Source organism: Epinephelus moara, chromosome 8, assembly GCF_006386435.1.
Source record: "Epinephelus moara isolate mb chromosome 8, YSFRI_EMoa_1.0, whole genome shotgun sequence".
NCBI classification, from domain to species: Eukaryota; Metazoa; Chordata; class Actinopteri; order Perciformes; family Serranidae; genus Epinephelus; species Epinephelus moara.
Window position 1 is genome coordinate 33261447 of NC_065513.1, and position 17616 is coordinate 33279062.

General features: G+C 41.3%; 1 protein-coding gene across 1 annotated transcript in view; it reads left to right on the top strand.

Moving 5' to 3' along the window:
* Positions 1–17319, top strand: part of aacs (acetoacetyl-CoA synthetase) — a 56942-nt gene extending 39623 nt beyond the window's left edge. Inside the window, exons 12-18 of the mRNA XM_050051055.1 lie at positions 3570–3692; positions 9541–9654; positions 10569–10694; positions 12152–12221; positions 12632–12690; positions 13146–13348; positions 13472–17319. Coding sequence (XP_049907012.1) covers positions 3570–3692; positions 9541–9654; positions 10569–10694; positions 12152–12221; positions 12632–12690; positions 13146–13348; positions 13472–13609 — 833 coding nt within the window. The 3' untranslated portion in view covers positions 13610–17319. The remainder of the gene's footprint in view (positions 1–3569; positions 3693–9540; positions 9655–10568; positions 10695–12151; positions 12222–12631; positions 12691–13145; positions 13349–13471) is intronic.
* The last annotated feature ends 297 nt before the right edge of the window (positions 17320–17616 follow it).

Consider the following 17616-nt stretch of genomic DNA (forward strand, 5'->3'; position numbering starts at 1 on the left):
CCTTTCCTTTCCTTTCCTTTCCTTTCCATCTCCTCTCCTCCCCTCCCTTCTCTTCTCCTCTGCCTTCTTCTCTCCTCACCTCTCCTCTGCCTTCTTACCTCCTTTCCTTTCCTTTCCTTTCCTTTCCTTTCCTTTTCTCTCCTTTACTTTCCTTCCCTTCCCTTCCCTTCCATCTCCTCTCCTCTCCACACCTCTCCATGCATCTCCTCTGCCTTCTCCTCTGCCTTCTCCTCTCCTCTCCTCTCCTCTCCTCTCCTCTCCTCTCCTCCCCTTCCCTTTTCTCCCCTCCTCTCCCTCCTTTTTCCTCTCTTCTGCCTTCTCTCATCTCTTCTTCTTTCCTTTCTTTTTCTTTCCTTTCCTTCCCTTCCCTCTCTTCTCTTCTCCTTCACACCTCTCCTTTCATCTTCTCTGCCTTCTTCTCTCATTTCTTCTTCTGTCCTTTCCTTTCTTTTCCTCTCCTCTCCTCTCCTCTCCAAAATTAAATTAGCACTTATAACTGATGTTTATTGCATAAACAGTTGCTGTGTGTCTCAGTTCCCAGTGCGGCGTTCTAATCACCACAAATCTTTATTCATGGGGCTTTGTGTGTCTTTCTGTCTGCAACTTGTAAATTAGCTGCGCACATTCCCAATTTTGTGGCTAAACAGGAAGGCACGAAAAACAAAATGTTTCTCTCTCTGTCTGACTCTCTCTGTCTCTCTCTGCTCCACCCCGCTCAGTCAGCCAGCCACTTGATCCATTTGGCAGTGTGTGTGTGTGTGTGTGTGTGTATGTTTGGATGCTTATTAGAGAAAGAGGGCATGGCAGAGGGAGAGGTGTGTATCTGTGTGTGTTTGCACATGTGTGTTTGTGTATGCAAGCATGCCTCCAGTGGGCTGGGAAGCGCAGGGGGAGCCTCTTCGCTGGCTGCCCCAGTGGAGGGGCCCTTTTCCCTGGGCTGACATTTGGACCGAACACCTGGAGGCATGGTGGGGGGTAGCAGGAGTTCCCACTGTGTGTGTGGGTGTGTGTCTGTGTGTGTTTTTATGCAGTGAGGGTCGGTTGCTCGAAGCTCATTAGATTGCAGGGTATTATTGGCTTGTGGATTGGGCATGTGTGTGTGTGTGTGTGACAGAGCGTGTGCACGCATGGGCCTTGGGGACGGAGGCTAAAGGTGTGTGTGTTGTAGTACATGCAAGCTCATATGCTGTGAGTCACATCAGGGTGGCAAACTGCAATAACACAACATGTAGGGGTGCGTGGAGCTACAGCTGTGAACAGGTGCAGGCTCATGTTGAAATTATGTGTGGTTTTTTTCATTTAGGCAAAAAAAAGAGAGTAAAAAAATGAACAAACTTTTGACGCCAGTTGTTGGTACTTGTCATTTATCTATAATTCTTGCTAAAGGACATTTTGGTCAGTACTCAAAAAGCACATTTGAAAATGTTTTCATGTACAATAATGTACAGTAGGGATGTTCGTAACAACTTATTTCTCTGACGTCTGAAGGCAAGTTTAAACTTAAAAAAGTTGACTTGTCTAAAAAGTAAAATAACTCTCAGAAAACAGCCAGAATTGAGCACAATTTAATGTATAAAGTTAAATATTGTCCAAAAAAATATTGCATATATTATAAGAGACATTTAAAGTCATTGATCACATTTTCCAATAACCAAATCCTGGTCTCGCTTGCCACTCAAGACTCCTGTTTTCCTCTGGGTATCTTCATAATAAGTTTAACCAACTAGTGTTTCTGGTGCCAGCTAGCAAGGGCAGCATTGTTACCTTGACTAGTCGACTAATTGCGGACATCCCTAATATACAGTACTTCTAATTATATAAACTGTGTATTATATATGTAAGCAATTTCTGATTAAATCTTTTGTCTCGTTAAGGCATTATGTTTTTGGGTTGTCCGTCAATCCGTCCAGTTCTTGTGAAAGCAGTGTCTCAACAACGCCTTGAGGGGATCTCTTCAAATTTGGGACAAACATCCACTCCAATTCAACAATGAACTGCTTAGAATTTTGTGGTCAAAGGTCAATGTTACTGTGAACATGCATCCATTTCGTTCACATCAATGCCATATCTCAAGAAGACCTCAAGGGAATTATTTTCAAATTTGGGACAAACATCCACTTGGACTCAGCACTAAACTGCATAGATTTTGGTAGTTAAAGGTCAAGGTCAGACTTACCTTGTCTGTCTCATTCTTGTGAACGCAATATCTCAAGAACAACTTGAGGGATTTTTTTTTTCAAATTTGGCACAAATGTCCACTTGGACTTAACAAAGAAGTGATTAGATTTTGGTGGACAAAGGTCACTGTGACCTTGCATCTATTTCATTGTCATCAGTGCGATATCCTCAAGGGAAATTCTACACATTGGACTGGAAATAAGCTTCCTCTTTTCTTGAGATCTGTTACCGATTTCAGCTGCTTCACTACTTCTTTATATTCACATCTCAGAACAACTTGTTCATGTTTTTAAAATGTCGTACTGTAAAATGCTATGTAACTATTCAAGGTCACTGTATCCAATTTGAATTTTCTTGTACAACAGCTGAGGGCAGGGGGTGTGGGTGGTAGATGGTGAGCAAGATGTCTGTATCTGTGTATTTGTGGTACATGTTTGTCATGTAATGCAGTTTTCTCTGTGTTTTCGTTCTGTATTTCAAATCCAAATTCAAATTTTGGACAAACGCCCACTTGGACTCTGTCATGGACTGGTTAGAGTTTAGTGGTCAGTGGTCAAAGGTCAAGGTCACTTTGACCTTGTTTGTCTTATTCTCGTGAACAGGGTATCTCAAGAACACCTCAAGGAAATTTATTCAGATTTGGCACAAACATCCACTTGGACTTAATGATGAACTGATTAGAATTTGGTGGTCAAAGGTCAAGGTTACTGTGACCTTGCATCTGTTCTATTCTCTAGAACACAATATCTCAAGAAAACCTTCAGGGAATTTCTTCAAATTTGGCACAAATGTCCACTTGGACTTAATGATGAACTGATTAAGATTTGCTGGTCAAATGTCAAAGTAACAGTGACCTTGTGTTTGTTTCACTCTCTAGAACCCAATATCTCAAGAATGCCTTCAGGGAATTTCCTGAAATTTGGCACAAATGTCCACTTGGACTTAATAATTAATTGATTAGAATTTGTTGGGTCAAAGGTCAAGGTTACTGTGACCTTACCAAACATGTTTTTGGCCTAACTCAAGACTTAGTTTGCTGATCGACAGAGTTTTTCACAAATGTCTAAAAGGATAAAATGATGAAGTGATGACATTTTATATCCAAAAGTTAAAGGTCAACTTCACTGTGACATCATAGCGCTCTACAAAAACACTTTTCTGGCCATCACTCTGGAACTGAAGGAGAGACATTTGGTTAAATACTGACTGGTGACTCTACTTTTGGGTGCCCACCTTGAAATCCTGCTGATTGTATACATCTTCTATGCTGCTTAGGGAAACGTGTGTGAAGTATCCATGTTTTTACAGATATGGATGTAAACTGTGAGTGCAACTTGACCGGTTCGCAGAGACATTTTTAAAAAATTTTCTTGTGTCTTTTTCTCCCCCAGCGGAAACACACAACCTCCAGTCTCTCCACACCATCCTGTCCACTGGATCTCCTCTCAAACCTCAGAGCTACGACTACGTCTACCGCTGCATCAAGAGCAACGTGCTGCTGGGCTCCATCTCAGGTGACTGACGAATACAGACGTGACACATACGGTCATTTTTCTGATACTTTATTCCATCTAAGGGTACGAATAGCAGCAGCTTTTCTAAAAGTTGTTTTGTATCTTGCATTAACATTGGCAGCTACACATAAATGCAAAATAAAGCAACAAAGCATCTGTGACACAAAAGGGCTGACACACACAAAGAAAAAAAAAATTGTATAGAACTGTACATTCTCCTCACCACCCACAATGCCACCACACACACTCTCACACACAAACACAGGCCCTCTCAGCCCATTGTTATGTTGACAGGACAATAGAATGCTATCTGTCTCTCTCTCTGAGCCCTGAAACGTTTAACATTTAGCACAGCCTGGGTGAATGACGTATTACGGACACACACGTTTAGCAGCAGCTTTGAGCGTCACACATGCACAGACTGAATGACAACCTTGATGGGTGTAGCATATAGCCACAGATGCATACACAAACACACACTTGCACACATGCACGCAATGACCTGCAGGCAGACGGATTGGATGCACAAGCGTCGACGGAAATGTCACCAAGAGAGAGAAGAAGAGAGGGGCAAAACGAGCTGAGTGACTCATTGATTGGCGTCTATATATTTTATTTAAGTTATTTTTGTTGTCATAACATCATCCTTGCCTCCACGTGTCTCTGCACAGACTTTAAAGCTGTGTGTCAGATTCCATCGACAGAATTGGTAATTTTACCTCACTGAAAACAGGAGCTGCTGGTCTGCCTCAATCAGTTTGTTTTCATTATTGGTGAGTCCAAACTAATCCTTTAAAACACCAGAGTCAGACGATAACAAAAACAAACAACTGATCAGGCAAGCTGTAGACCAGCAGCTCACGTGTTCAGTGAGGTAAAATTTAAAAAAAAGTTTCCTATTATTTTTTTTAAGTCACTTTAATGCGCCACCTGACCTGCCATCTCAGGAACCTTTCATTAAAGGCAGGTGTGCTAAAGTGAGTGTGGGGTGTGGAAGACACCATTGGGTTACAGTCTTTAACCGCTGCCTATTTGGTTAGTCTTAGCTTTTTATTGTTTGATGAAGTTGTTTTATATCCCAGTGATTTCATCTTTGTTTTTGTAAAGGCCTGTTTTTTTAAGAAATGTTTGTTTGGGATTTTTAATCGTGACAGTCGAGTCAATTAGTTCATAGTATCATCTTGCAACTCTTCAGACATCCTGCAAATCAATTAACTTTTAAACAAACCGAAGCACCCTAGATCATCGATCAGTGAGTAAAACTAAACCAAAGACAGTGAGTTCATCATATCTCCCATGATGGCATTGGTTGGCAGCTATTTTTTAACTCATTTGGAAGCCGCAATAAATAGTTTTGGTCATTACCCCTGTTTATCATAATTATGTTTTACTTACCAAGAGAATTGGGAACATGATGACAACGTAAACAAGAAGTCCAATAAGGAAAGAAACAAGAACAGTCTGATCATATCTTTACTCAGTTCAGCTAAAGTTGTATGACAGAAAACAAAAAGTGCCTGTTGTAAACATGAATCACAGTTTACCGTTTGACTTTCTGGTTTAGATTTGACTGCACTTACCAAAGTACTTACCATAGCTGTGAGCAAACACAGTTTCCAGCACTATAACTGCATAACTTTGGCTATTCTATTTTCCTTCCAAAAAAAGTGATGTAGGTATTATGGTCAAACTGTTGACTTGTTTTCAGTCTGTCTGGTCATTTCACCACTCATTTTATTTTGTACACCGCAAGGCTGAACAATTAACCAGAATTTATTAAACTGCAATATGGACTAGTGCAATATCCAAACGCAGGAGGCACAATATTTGTGTATGACAAAATATGGGTCAAAATACCATTCAAAATAAAGCTGCAGAGATTTCCCAGCCTACAAATTGTATTCTGCAGACTTAAGAAAAATATATTGTGTCAATGAAAATGAGAATATTGATGCAAAAATAAACATTCCCTACAATATACTGAATCATACTGAAATTGCAGTATGAGTCAAAATTATCAGATTTTTTTTTCGAAAATGTTTTTCCCTAGTTCCCAGTCAGATTTTGTTGTGGCAACATCTTGTGTTCTCAGGTCTCAGCAGTTGTATTGACAGATACAGTATCATCATCAATAATAAAGAGGATGTCCAAAATTTTAAAAATGGAGACACAAGTTGTAAGAAATTGGAATTATCCTTTTGAGATTAATTTTTTTTAGATTTAAGGGACTAAATCTGTGTGTGTGTGTGATCACGTTTGTGTGTCTGTGTGTGTATTCCTCAGAACAGCAGGTCCTGCCCCATCACTTTTCCTCCTTGTCGCCAAGGGCAACAGCAGGCTCCAACCCTGTTGGCTGCCAACCGACCTAACCTTGACCCCCGAGGTCAATACTCACTCTGCGTGTGTGTGTGTGTGTGTGTTCTTAGGATTTATCACAGCATATGGGGCTGACTGGTGGTCACGGTGACATATGTGATGGGCCCCTTTGCCGATTTCACCCTGTGCGACTGTGTGTGAGTTTGTGCCGTGTGAATGTGTCTGCGAACATGTGTGTGAGTCAATGTGAATAGTTTTATACATACATTTCAGGATGTGTGTGCGTGTGAGTGTGTGTTATACTGTCAGCAGGGAAGTCAGAACCCTGCTGCGCCTCGTTGGGGGATTTTAACACTTTCACTGCTGGATTTCCTCCATCCTAATATACCTCCGTCTGACTGCCCATATGGCACTCCTCTACTTCTCTTTTTGCTCCCCCTCTTCTTTCCTTTTCTCTTCTCCTCTCTCCTTTTCTCAGTAGGATAAAAAAAAGTTGAAAACGCCTCATCTTTTGTTTTTATTTTCCTTCAGTTGTGTGTTTGAGTTTGCTGTGTTTGCGTGTGCATGTGTGTGCACAAGTATTAGATGTGTGTTAGCGAAGTCTTCCTGTTGCTTTCATGATGTGTATTCTTTTTATAATTCATTTTTGAATATATGAACGCTTGCGTAGGTTAGCTGGTTGTTTTTTTTGTGTCTCAGTTGGTGGCTCTGTCTGACCCCAAACTGTGCCAGAGGATGTTCAAAGCACTCAAACCTACACAAATGAAAGCAGCCTCACACACACACACACACACACACACACACACACACACACACACACACACACACTAATATATACACACAAACTGGGGAGTTCAAAAAATATTTTTCTTCACTGTTCAGAATAGTCAGTGCTGTTAGAAACATCAGATCAGTGTGACAAGGTACCCTCTTGTGTATACGCGCACAATACACACACACACACACACACACACACACACACACACACACACACACACACACTAAATGGCTGATGATGGAAGGCATCCTAAGAAAGCCGCAGTGGCTTTTGGCTTAAAATATACTTTTTTACTGTGTGTGTGTGTGTGTGTGTGTGTGTCTGTGTGTGTGTGTGTGTGTTTTTGTTTTTGTGTGTGTACTCGCCCATTAAAACGAGTGTAATAATAAAATAATTGCGTGTCTTCCCACTATAAGTGTGTGTGTTTAATCAGAAGACAAAGTTTCCACTTCCTCCTGGGAGCCAATTAAAGCTCAATAAAGAGCCTGGCAGAGAGAGAGAGAGAGAGAGAGAAACAAAGAGAGGGAACGAGTGTGAGGAACAGAAAGAAAAGCAAGAGGGAAGGAAGGAGCGGTGGAAGGGCAGAGAGCAGTTGAGAGGAAGTGAACAAGATGGATGGATGGAGTCTATGATACAGAGGGAACGAAACAGGGAGGTAGAGATGAAACAATGGGAAGGGAGATGAATAGAAGGTGTCAGAAATAGTAGATGATTGGAAGGTAGAAAGAGACAAATGGATGGTGCGGCAGAGGAAGAGTGTGTGTGTATGTGTGTGTGTGTGTGCGTGTGTGTGTTCATGACAGTTTTAAGGATGTACTGCAACAGTGTGTAACTCCTATATAGGTCAATGGAGGTGGAGCAGGGCACTAACACCACCAGTTTGTGTCATAATGCGAGATTGATACCATTACTAAGTTAAGTAATGTCTCAGGTTAGTTGTCACTGTGATGCTTTACTTATTTACTTAATCATACAGATTAGTAAACAACCATAAACATTTCATCTTTATTAAACTTGAAGCCACATGAATTATTTTTTTTTTGCCACTAGGGGGCAGAATAATCCCACAGCCAGCATGTTATTACCTTAGTAGTGTGAAAACATGTACTTATTACCCGTTTTGATGACATTTATCAACAGTTTGCAAAAACAATTTAGTGGTTACAGTCTTGAAAATGTGTAAAAGGTGATTTGCTGATTGTTGCTGTTTTCATGGTGTATGTTATTTAAAGTTTACTCTTGCTGGAATGAAACAACTAAAGGCTAGTTCACATTACACGATTTTCACCCCGCAAAATGCGTCACAGAGACTATCGTAATCTTTTGAGTGTTCATACCTGGTGAGGTGTGTTACTGTCATCGGGAGTCTCACCAACTGCATTACGACCTGTGTGTGCACACCACAAGATTTCTCCACCGAGCCCTCGCCGACAGAGCCCCAGATAGCGTGGTGACGTCACCAAACTTGGAGACGACACATCGTAAAGGCATGGATATTCTTCCCAGTGTTGAATCAGATCTGCCTCCAGGGCCTGGGTCCAAACACAAACGCGCTCCCCGTGATCCTGTGGACGCCGCCATTGCTGTTGTTGCTTGCTGGCATGTCAGTGTTGCCAGATCTTGGGAGAGAAACAAGCAACCAGGGCTATGGAAACAAGCCCAAAAGAAGCGACTATCATGTGTTTAAATAACTTATTAGACAGATATATACAGAGAAAGGTGACGTTTGGTGAGCAAGCCCAAATAAGCAACTCCACTTTAGAAACAAGCCCAAAAAAACGCAACCTTCGACTATCAGTATTTGTAAGCGACTTTACAAAAAAACAAGCCCAAAGTCGTGGCTAAGAAGCGGACCTGGCAACCCTGTGGCTTGTCTCACATTTCTTCTGTCCTCCTGCGTGCTGACATGGGACGCATCCCGCCTCTCATTGGCTGATGCTCTTTGTCAGTTGTGTCAGGCTTCTCCAGTTTTCTAGCATGCCAGATATCCACTCCTAGTCGCAAACGAGGGGGTGACTTGCTTATAGGCTTGTTCACACATGAGCACTGGTCGTGGCAGACTGTCTGCCTCCGACCCAAGTTGGCTCTCAAGATCCTCTGCGACATCCAAATCGCGGTGAAAATCTTGTAATGTGAACTAGGCTTAATAAGTGATGACTAATAGGCATTCAATGGACAAACAATAAATTAACAGATTTGCAGCAATATCCATTGTTTGCCTACCCCTGTAGTGTGGGTTGTCCATTAATTGTTTAAGTTGGTTGGTGCAAGATTCCCACAGAGCGCCCGACCTTGCGTTTTCCACGGCATGTGTACGACCCCGTAAACCTGTATTCTTTCTATTAGCCAGCAGGGGGCGATTCCACTGGATGCAAAAAGAAGCGATATTGTATAGAAGTCTGTAAAAATGAATTTATTATGTGTGTGTATTATATGTTATGGCTCCAAATAACCGAGATAGTTACGGCCCAAATGCCAATTTTTAACTGCTTGTCTGCAGTTTAGTGCCGGGCAGGTCATGTAAAGTCGTTTTATTGGACTTGACCCGTTTTAAAAACATCTTGTGGTGTTAATGAGAGCAGCTAACAATCCTCCCTGCCACCACCGCCTTAAAATCTTAAAAAATTAACTAACAGAGACCAGAAAGCTTCATAAAGGTGCAGAGTTCCCTTCAAGATGACATGTTTTATTTCAGACCATCAACCAACTAAATCTCTCCCTCTGTGTCTGTTTTTCTCTCATCTCTCTGCCCAGGCGGCACTGACATAGTGTCATGTTTCATGGGTCAGAACCCAACAGTTCCAGTGTATCGGGGCGAGATCCAAACAAGAAACCTCGGCATGGCTGTGGAAGCCTGGAGTCTTGATGGTAAGAGAGTGTGTATGTGTGTGTGTGAGTGTGTGTGCATGTTCAGAGTGGCTCAGAAATGGAATATCATTGCTTTTTATTTCTTTTTAGTCAAAATTCTGTCAAGGGATTTATTGAGCAGTCTATATTGAAATCAGAGTCTAGGGATCACCTAGAGGTTGTGAGGAAGTTGCTAGTTTGAATCCTAGGAGGGACTGGGAAAATATTAATGAGGAAAATTAATCAGTTTACAAACCGTTGAGATGCCCTTGAGCAAACTTCCCATCTGCTTCGGGAGCTGCTCGGTAGCCAGCAGAACAAAACTGTAGTTATACTTGGTTGCTCCCATATGCCAGTGTACCTGAATGCATTGGCATGGATTTGAAGGTAGCCATTGCTGAAACATTGAGAGAGTAATTGTTGAACTTTCCCTGGGTAAATACAGGTAAAACAGGCACTATTTTTTTCATTAACAATCCAAACAAAAAAAGAGAGATTTTTATCTTGCTGGGAGTCTTCAAAGCCCTCTATGTTTTTCTCATTGATTTTAGTCCCTTGTTCCCCAGCTCCCGATCCCTGCTGCAGGCTGTACTGGCGTGTCTCCACCACCTCAAAGGAGAGTGGATTGAGGGATAATTTAAAGGCAGTTTTGTAGGAAGAGCTTGGGATTATATTAGTCGGTCTCTAAGCCTATAACACCGTCCTGAGGGAGGAGGTGAGGTCTGTGTGAAACCACACACTAAAGTGTATCAGGTTCTCTGAGTGTGGGATATATAACCAGGTGAATTTTTTTTTTTTTTTTGTCTGAAAATTATTTAGACGTGTGTGAGTGTGTTTGTGTTCGTAGGTTTGTGTCCAAGTGTATGTGTGTGTTTTGGCAAAGTATATCCACTAAAGTTTTTGTTCTTGTGAAATGTGTGTGTGTCTGTGGACAGGTAAGCCTGTATGGGGAGAAAGCGGGGAGCTAGTGTGCTTGAAACCAATCCCCTGCCAGCCAACACACTTCTGGAATGACGAGAACGGGGGCAAATACCACAAAGCATACTTTTCTACATATCCTGGTAAGTATAGGAACACCCAATTCGGATGTTATCAGCCCATTAAATGGCTGTTATTTGTAGTTTTAAGCCTCGTAGATATGGGTTCGAAAGGGCCTGCCACAACTGCTATTAGGCTCAAAGGCCATTATATTAAATGTCCATCTGCATATTAAATGTTGTGAAACAGTCGCCATTTTATCAGGTTTTACTTTCACTTTAGTTAGGTTTAAGGCACAATAACTGTGTTTACAGGTTTAGGAAAAACATATCACAATAGGCCAATTAAAAAAATGTTTCTGATTAAAATATTTAACACTGACTTTGGTTTGGAAACCCAGCTTTCCTGGGTGAAAGTTCTGTGTCTATTTGACCAATCCACCATCTCTCCCTCCCAACAACTCACCTGACACGTACTTTCTCACTATTTTGACTACATCATCTGACTTCCTCCTTTACTCCTGTCATAATTATTATGGTCATGAGAGGTCGCTGCCTAACAATAAACACAAACAGTTGTGTCATGGCCTGATGATAGGCTTCTGAACCCATGTTTATGAGACTAAAAAGAACTGATAATGACCACCTAATGGTCTGATAACACCCGAACTGGCTGACAGACGTAAATACAAACTTACATACAGTATACATATACACAAAACACTTGTATGATATAATCAGTCCGCCCAGGATTTTGAATTCTGTGCAACCTTGCAATTTCAGTCACCACAACTTTACTGTAGATTTGACTAATTAAAACAGTAAAAAAAAAAATCAGTCTACAATGTCATCGTAGAGCTGTGTGCGTCCTATTGATTTGCTCAGCCCGTCTCTCTGTGTTTATCATGGGCTGGGGCTTTGCACCTGGGACAGTCACACACACACAGTGACAGGGCTAACTGTTAGCAACATAAAGCTAACATTACCCAACAGTTATTAACAGGTTTAACGACAGAGTTGAGCCATTTCAGTGTGTGATTAACGGCTAACCCTGCTGGGAGTCCTCTTCCAAAGTGGCAAAATATGAACAGTAGTGATGAGATGATATTGTGCTGTTAGCTCCATTCAATCAGACAGATTGAGCAGGAGGAGAGCCTCTCATGGGAACAGCCCTTCAGCACTGCTTCAAATGACATTAACAGCTGATCGGCAACCCCCCCTGATCACAAATAGATTCAGATTCTGTGGGCAACACCAAATGCTCATAATAATACGCTCCAAATCAGAGATATCCTCACAAGTTTTTTTTGCAATTTTCACATGCTCCTACAATTTCATTGCAAGAAAACACCTATAAACCTGCAACATGCTTTGCAATTTTTTAGAAAAGCTGCAATGAATCAGGCATTTCAGGCTGCAACAAAAAGTGTTTTCAGTTCTCAACAGTTTTTTCTCCGCATCTGTTTGTGTTTTTTCATGTGTTGTTGTTTTATGTTTGTTTTCAATGGATGTTTTTCTATCACCATATTCTTTTTCTCCAGGGGTGTGGGCCCACGGAGACTACTGTAAAATCAACGCAAAGACAGGAGGCATTGTCATGCTGGGCAGAAGGTCAGCCATTAACAGTTCTACTCAGGGGAGATGACTGAATGTTGAAATAATAATGGTTTCATTACTGTAGTTTTAACTGGTTAATTTATTTAGATTACTATGCACGTGGACAGATTAAAATGGCCTACTGTTTCACTCAGAAAGCTCAGCCTGCACTGGCTCTTAAACTGCTTTGTGGCAACATATAAGATTTCTTTAAGTCAAAACTGAATATATGGAAATGCACATGCACTGAAACAAATAAATAGACCAATATATAGTTTCCATATGCAAACATATAAAGAAAGAAACAATCACTCGCTCTCAGGAACTGACATTGTTTCCATATGCTGGTAGACTTTCTGTGACACGACAGCTTTTCAATGACAGACGCTTGAGTTTTGGATCTTGAACTTGTGTTTGTTCTGCAGTGACGGTACACTGAACCCCAACGGAGTCCGATTTGGCAGCTCGGAGATCTACAACATTGGTAAGTCTTCACATTACAGGTGGAGGTGCAGGTGTGGGTGTAAGAAAGGATGAAATGATGAAAGGACACAGCAAAGCGTTTTTGTGAGCTCAAATTGAGTCATGGTCCTTTTTATGCTGGTGAGAAAAATATTGTTTGTTCACTTGTTATTATTTGTGAAGCCAACAGAATGTAGCAGAAGCACATTTTCTTCTGAGTGTTGACACCAGGAATGTATTGTTTCTCTGCCGAGTTTGGAAGTTGCAAAGTGGTGAAACATTTTTCTCTGTTCTTGCCAAAACTCTTACAACACTCCATTTCTTCTTGTTCTCTGTTCTTCTAATCTTTGCTCCCTGACTCTCTTCACCTCTCACCTCCTCTTCTCTCCTCGCCTCTCATCTGCTCTCCTCATTTTTTTGTTTTGTCTCCTTGTCCTCTACTCTGACCTCTCCTCTACTCTCCTCTCCTCACTGCAGTGGAGGCGTTCGAGGATGTGACAGACAGTCTCTGCGTTCCTCAGTACAATGCCGATGGAGAGGAGCGAGTTATTTTGTTCTTAAAAATGGCACCCGGTAAGCCCTTCAGTCCGGAGCTGGTGGCAAAGATTAAAGGAGCCATTAGAAAAGCCCTGTCTGCCCGACACGTCCCTGCTCTGCTGTTGGAGACCAGAGACATTCCTGTAAGAGAAATATGAATATCAATCAGATATGAGTAAACCCGTCAGATTATCCTGTCACAGTGGTTTCAAGTGTAAAAGTCAGTTCTATTTTGAATGACAGCCCTTGTCTTCATCCCTCTGCAGTACACCATCAGCGGGAAGAAGGTGGAGGTGGCTGTGAAGCAGGTGATTGCCGGCCGGGAGGTGGCGCAAAGAGGAGCTTTCTCCAACCCTGATTCGCTGGACCTCTACAAGAACATTCCTGAACTGCAGAACTATTAGAGATGAGCTGGAGAGAGGACCACCTCAGAAGATCTTAGTTTTTAAATTAACTTTATTCAAATTTACAGGAACAGGGAGATGTGCAAGGTGCATTGCAGGGGTAGTTTACAAAAGCCCCATTCGCACGGGACTAGTTATACCTGGGGACCTCGAGCAATTTGTAGTAATTGCGGAGGTGGTTTGTGACCTTAATCCCTTGCAAATCTGCCATGTCCGTAGTTTGTCAAGAAAAAATTCGACTTTACATTACCGAATCTCACTAAACACAGAGGTCATGTAGAAATATTAGTCCCGTGTGAATTGGCATCGGGTGACTTGGGATTTATTTGTCTTTTCTGCCTCTTTCCTGGTTGAGAATTATGAAGGCTGTGTTGGCAATTACAAATGAATGTTTTGAAAGCATTTTGGGCGAAGGAGGCTCATCTTGCTACACAGCATGGAGACCCATTGACAGAAAGAGCAAGCTTAAATCCATCAGAAGAGAGAAAACTCACATTTTAAAGGATGAGAAAAAGAGGTTATCATGGTGCATCTCTGCTAGTGGTGCTGTGTAGGTTTTCTGTGTTGCGTAGAGCAGTGGTTCCCAACTGGACCAGCCATGGGGTCCAGATTTCTCCATAGTCATCAGTTCAAGGTCCACACAGTTAAAGATATTTAGCGTCATACTTGCGTTTGGCCATGTCGTCGAGCTAGTTTGCTGTCTCTGTCAATAGCTATGAAGTCTACAGCGGGAAACAGCACTTTGAAATAAAAGATCTGTGCTGGAAATTCACCATACTTAAAGATAAAGTGTGTTTTTTACAACTTTCACGTTAGTGAGTCACTAGCGGCCCGTTCAGAATGGACCCATGACCCACTTTTGGACCACGACCCACCAGTTGGGAACCACTGGAGTAGAGTGTAGTCACAAATGACTGTGTGCATCATATTTGGGGGGATTATGTCAGCAAATGTGAGAGAAATACAGACTTTGCTTATCCTGTGTTAATGTGCGGCAGGGGTAATTATTTAAATCACGAGGTCATCTGTTCATACTAGTCCCAAGCGAATACGTTTGACTGTGTACGTCAAAATAATACAAAAATTGTATAAATAATATGTAAATATAATAATAAGTGTTTGGTATGAGGCAGACAAGAGACTTTAAAAATGTGTTGCTCCATCAGCTAGCTTTCAGTCACGTGATCAAGCAGCTGCTCTCAGTGAATGTTGAACTGGATTCAGCTTTGGGTATAATATGATGTGCACAGCGGCGCTTGTGAATAAGCTCACGCTCTGAAGTCACCAATAATGGAGAAGTGTAATTCAGCATCAAGCGCTTCGCTTTGACTTCACAGTCTGATCGCTATCAGCCAGTGAAGAACCATATCTCTCTGTGTCACCTGCTTTAACATCAGCGTCGCCTCTGAGTGTGTCCCAGAATTGAAAATCTGTGGGAGTGTGCAGACAAACACACAACACAAACACCTGGGATTAACACCTCAGTTCTGGCTCGTATCATTGTTACAATATGTGGCGGGTATTGCTTTATCAAATGTGTATATATTTGAATATATATTTTTTGGACTGTGAAATTACGTTAACATTCTAATTATGCATTTAAAGATAGTGACCCAGACCTGTTAACCAAAGTAAGTCTCGGATGAAGAGGGTTGTAGTTTGGATAAATGAAGAAGATAAAACTTACTGAACTTCTACCAACCTAAAACGTTTTTGATCTCTTGTGTATTACATGCTCAAATCCTAACAATCGACTTTGTAACCATTGACTCTTATTGCATTCCACCCAAGATATCAAGGCATGAATTGATGAAGCTCTACAAGCAAAAGTTTTTCATTGGCCGTCATTTATCCAGCTAAACGAGTCAGTGAAGGTCAAGTGTGATCTGAAACTGAGCAAAGGTTCATTTCACCACAGAAGCCTGTATTTATTCGTTCCATGTCTGTGTTCCATGTTCATGTGTCATGACTCTAAGACAAATGTGTCTCTTCAAATAGTTACAGCCTGTTTTTGCGTCGTACATGGGAGAGCCGAATTATTTACATTTTCCTTGTGCTGTGTGGCAAAGCCTTAAGGCTAATTAATGCCATTAAAGATGAACTGCAGTGGTTTTTGTCACGAGTAGCAATACTGAGCAACATGGGTGTATGATAGCAAAAATCACCTGGGTTTCAATTCCTGTTGGAGAAAAAAAAAATGGACCTGAAAGTGTAACGATAACAGATATAAATGTCAGAGATGCATTTGATCTTTGGGGCTGCAGAAAGTATTTTATACTGATTTTTGTGGTTGTGGCTTGTTGTGGTTTTAAGGATTCTTCTTATCTGGCATTTGTTTCAGTCTTTGTCACTTGTTTCAGATTGTTTAAAGGTTTGAATGTATGCAAGTCAACTGGAAAATTCTTAAGTTCATCTTTAACGTCATCTTCACTGCTTATATTTAATATATTTCTTCTTTAAAGGTACCCTGTGAAATTTTTAACCACTTCCTTTCCTGCCAATACTGTCGCACTATTCCACTGATTGACAGGTGGCAGTAAATTGCCAAGAAAAGTAGCAATGCACCAGCAAAATGTAAAGACGTGGAAAAGTGCTAGCTAGCAAATACAGTTGTAAACAATGCAGGGTTCAAATGAAAATAAATCAGACTTTCTAATGCCTCATGAGGGTTTTTAGGCCTTAATGCTTTTTGGTGAGAAACACTGATGTAAACATAACTTTACTGTTTTTGGAAGAAAACTCCACAGGGTACCTTTAAAGGGACAGTTCACACCAAAATCAAAAAATACATAGTTGTCTTCTTACCTGTATTGCTGTGTATTAATTTAGATTGTTCTGGTGTGAGATGCCGAGTGTTGGAGATGTCCGCCTTCTGTCGCGTATAAGGAAACTAGCTGGCACCCGCTAAAAATGCCAAAAAATACATTTGATTGTATCGCCACAGAAGGAAGAGTGCATCTACTCATGGACGAGAGGCTTATGCTCATGTTAACATTAATGGCGTTCTCCTCGGCTGAGCTGTAATGTTAGCTAGCTTACTTGTGCTACCTGAGCTAGCAGTAGATGCACTCTTCCTTCTGCACAGTGATTCGGTTGGTGGGTGTAGTTCAGTATAAAGAAAATAGTCCCCACATGAAAATGCTCACAACAAGGTCTGTGGATTATGTTGAGTAACCAGGTCATAATTTCTGTAAAGAGACATTGCTGTTAAGTTTTTCAAATGTATTTTTTGTCGCTTTGAGCACCACAAGCCGAGTTCCATCTAGTTCCATTACATTCAAGAGAAAACAGACCGATATCTCAAACACTCAGCAACTCACACCAAAACAATCTAGACTGATAAATGCCACAACAGGTAAGAAGATAAATATGTATTTCTGGTTTTGGGGTGAACTGTCCCTTTGAAGTCTCAAAGACGCAGACAGGGATCATAATTAGATAACTGTACACTTTGCACTTTAGTACTGTATACTGTGTGTGGCATTGTTCAAAATGAAACCTAGTGAAACATGACAGATCTACTGTTTCATTCTGTTGTATGCATGCAGGTCAGGCAGTTATTCTTCTGCACCAAACGTTTCTTATAATAGGCCAAGAGTTTGCAATCATGATTCTGGGTGTGTCACATGTAAACAATAAGTTGGTTGTTTTTGGTTCTACAATGTAATTTTTATGTATTTTGGTGTCGCAAGAAAGTTTATTGAATCAGATGTGTGTCTTTCTACAGTCGCTTATTTGCTCTTTTACACGACAGCATGCTGATAATGGTCATTGTCAAGTTAATGTTGCAAGTTGACAGGGCCGTGAATGGATATGAACTAATCTTATTTGCACACGTTGGCTATGTTCAGTCGGAGTTTTTCCAGGGAAATATTTGCATAAGAAACCGCTTAAGTCGTGTATCAAGGGGGATTTTGTTGTGAGCGTGGGTGCATTTCTTAGTTGACAACTGTCAGCTACCCAATAAAGGAAAGCCAGTCTGAGAGCAAAAGCTCAGACAAACAACT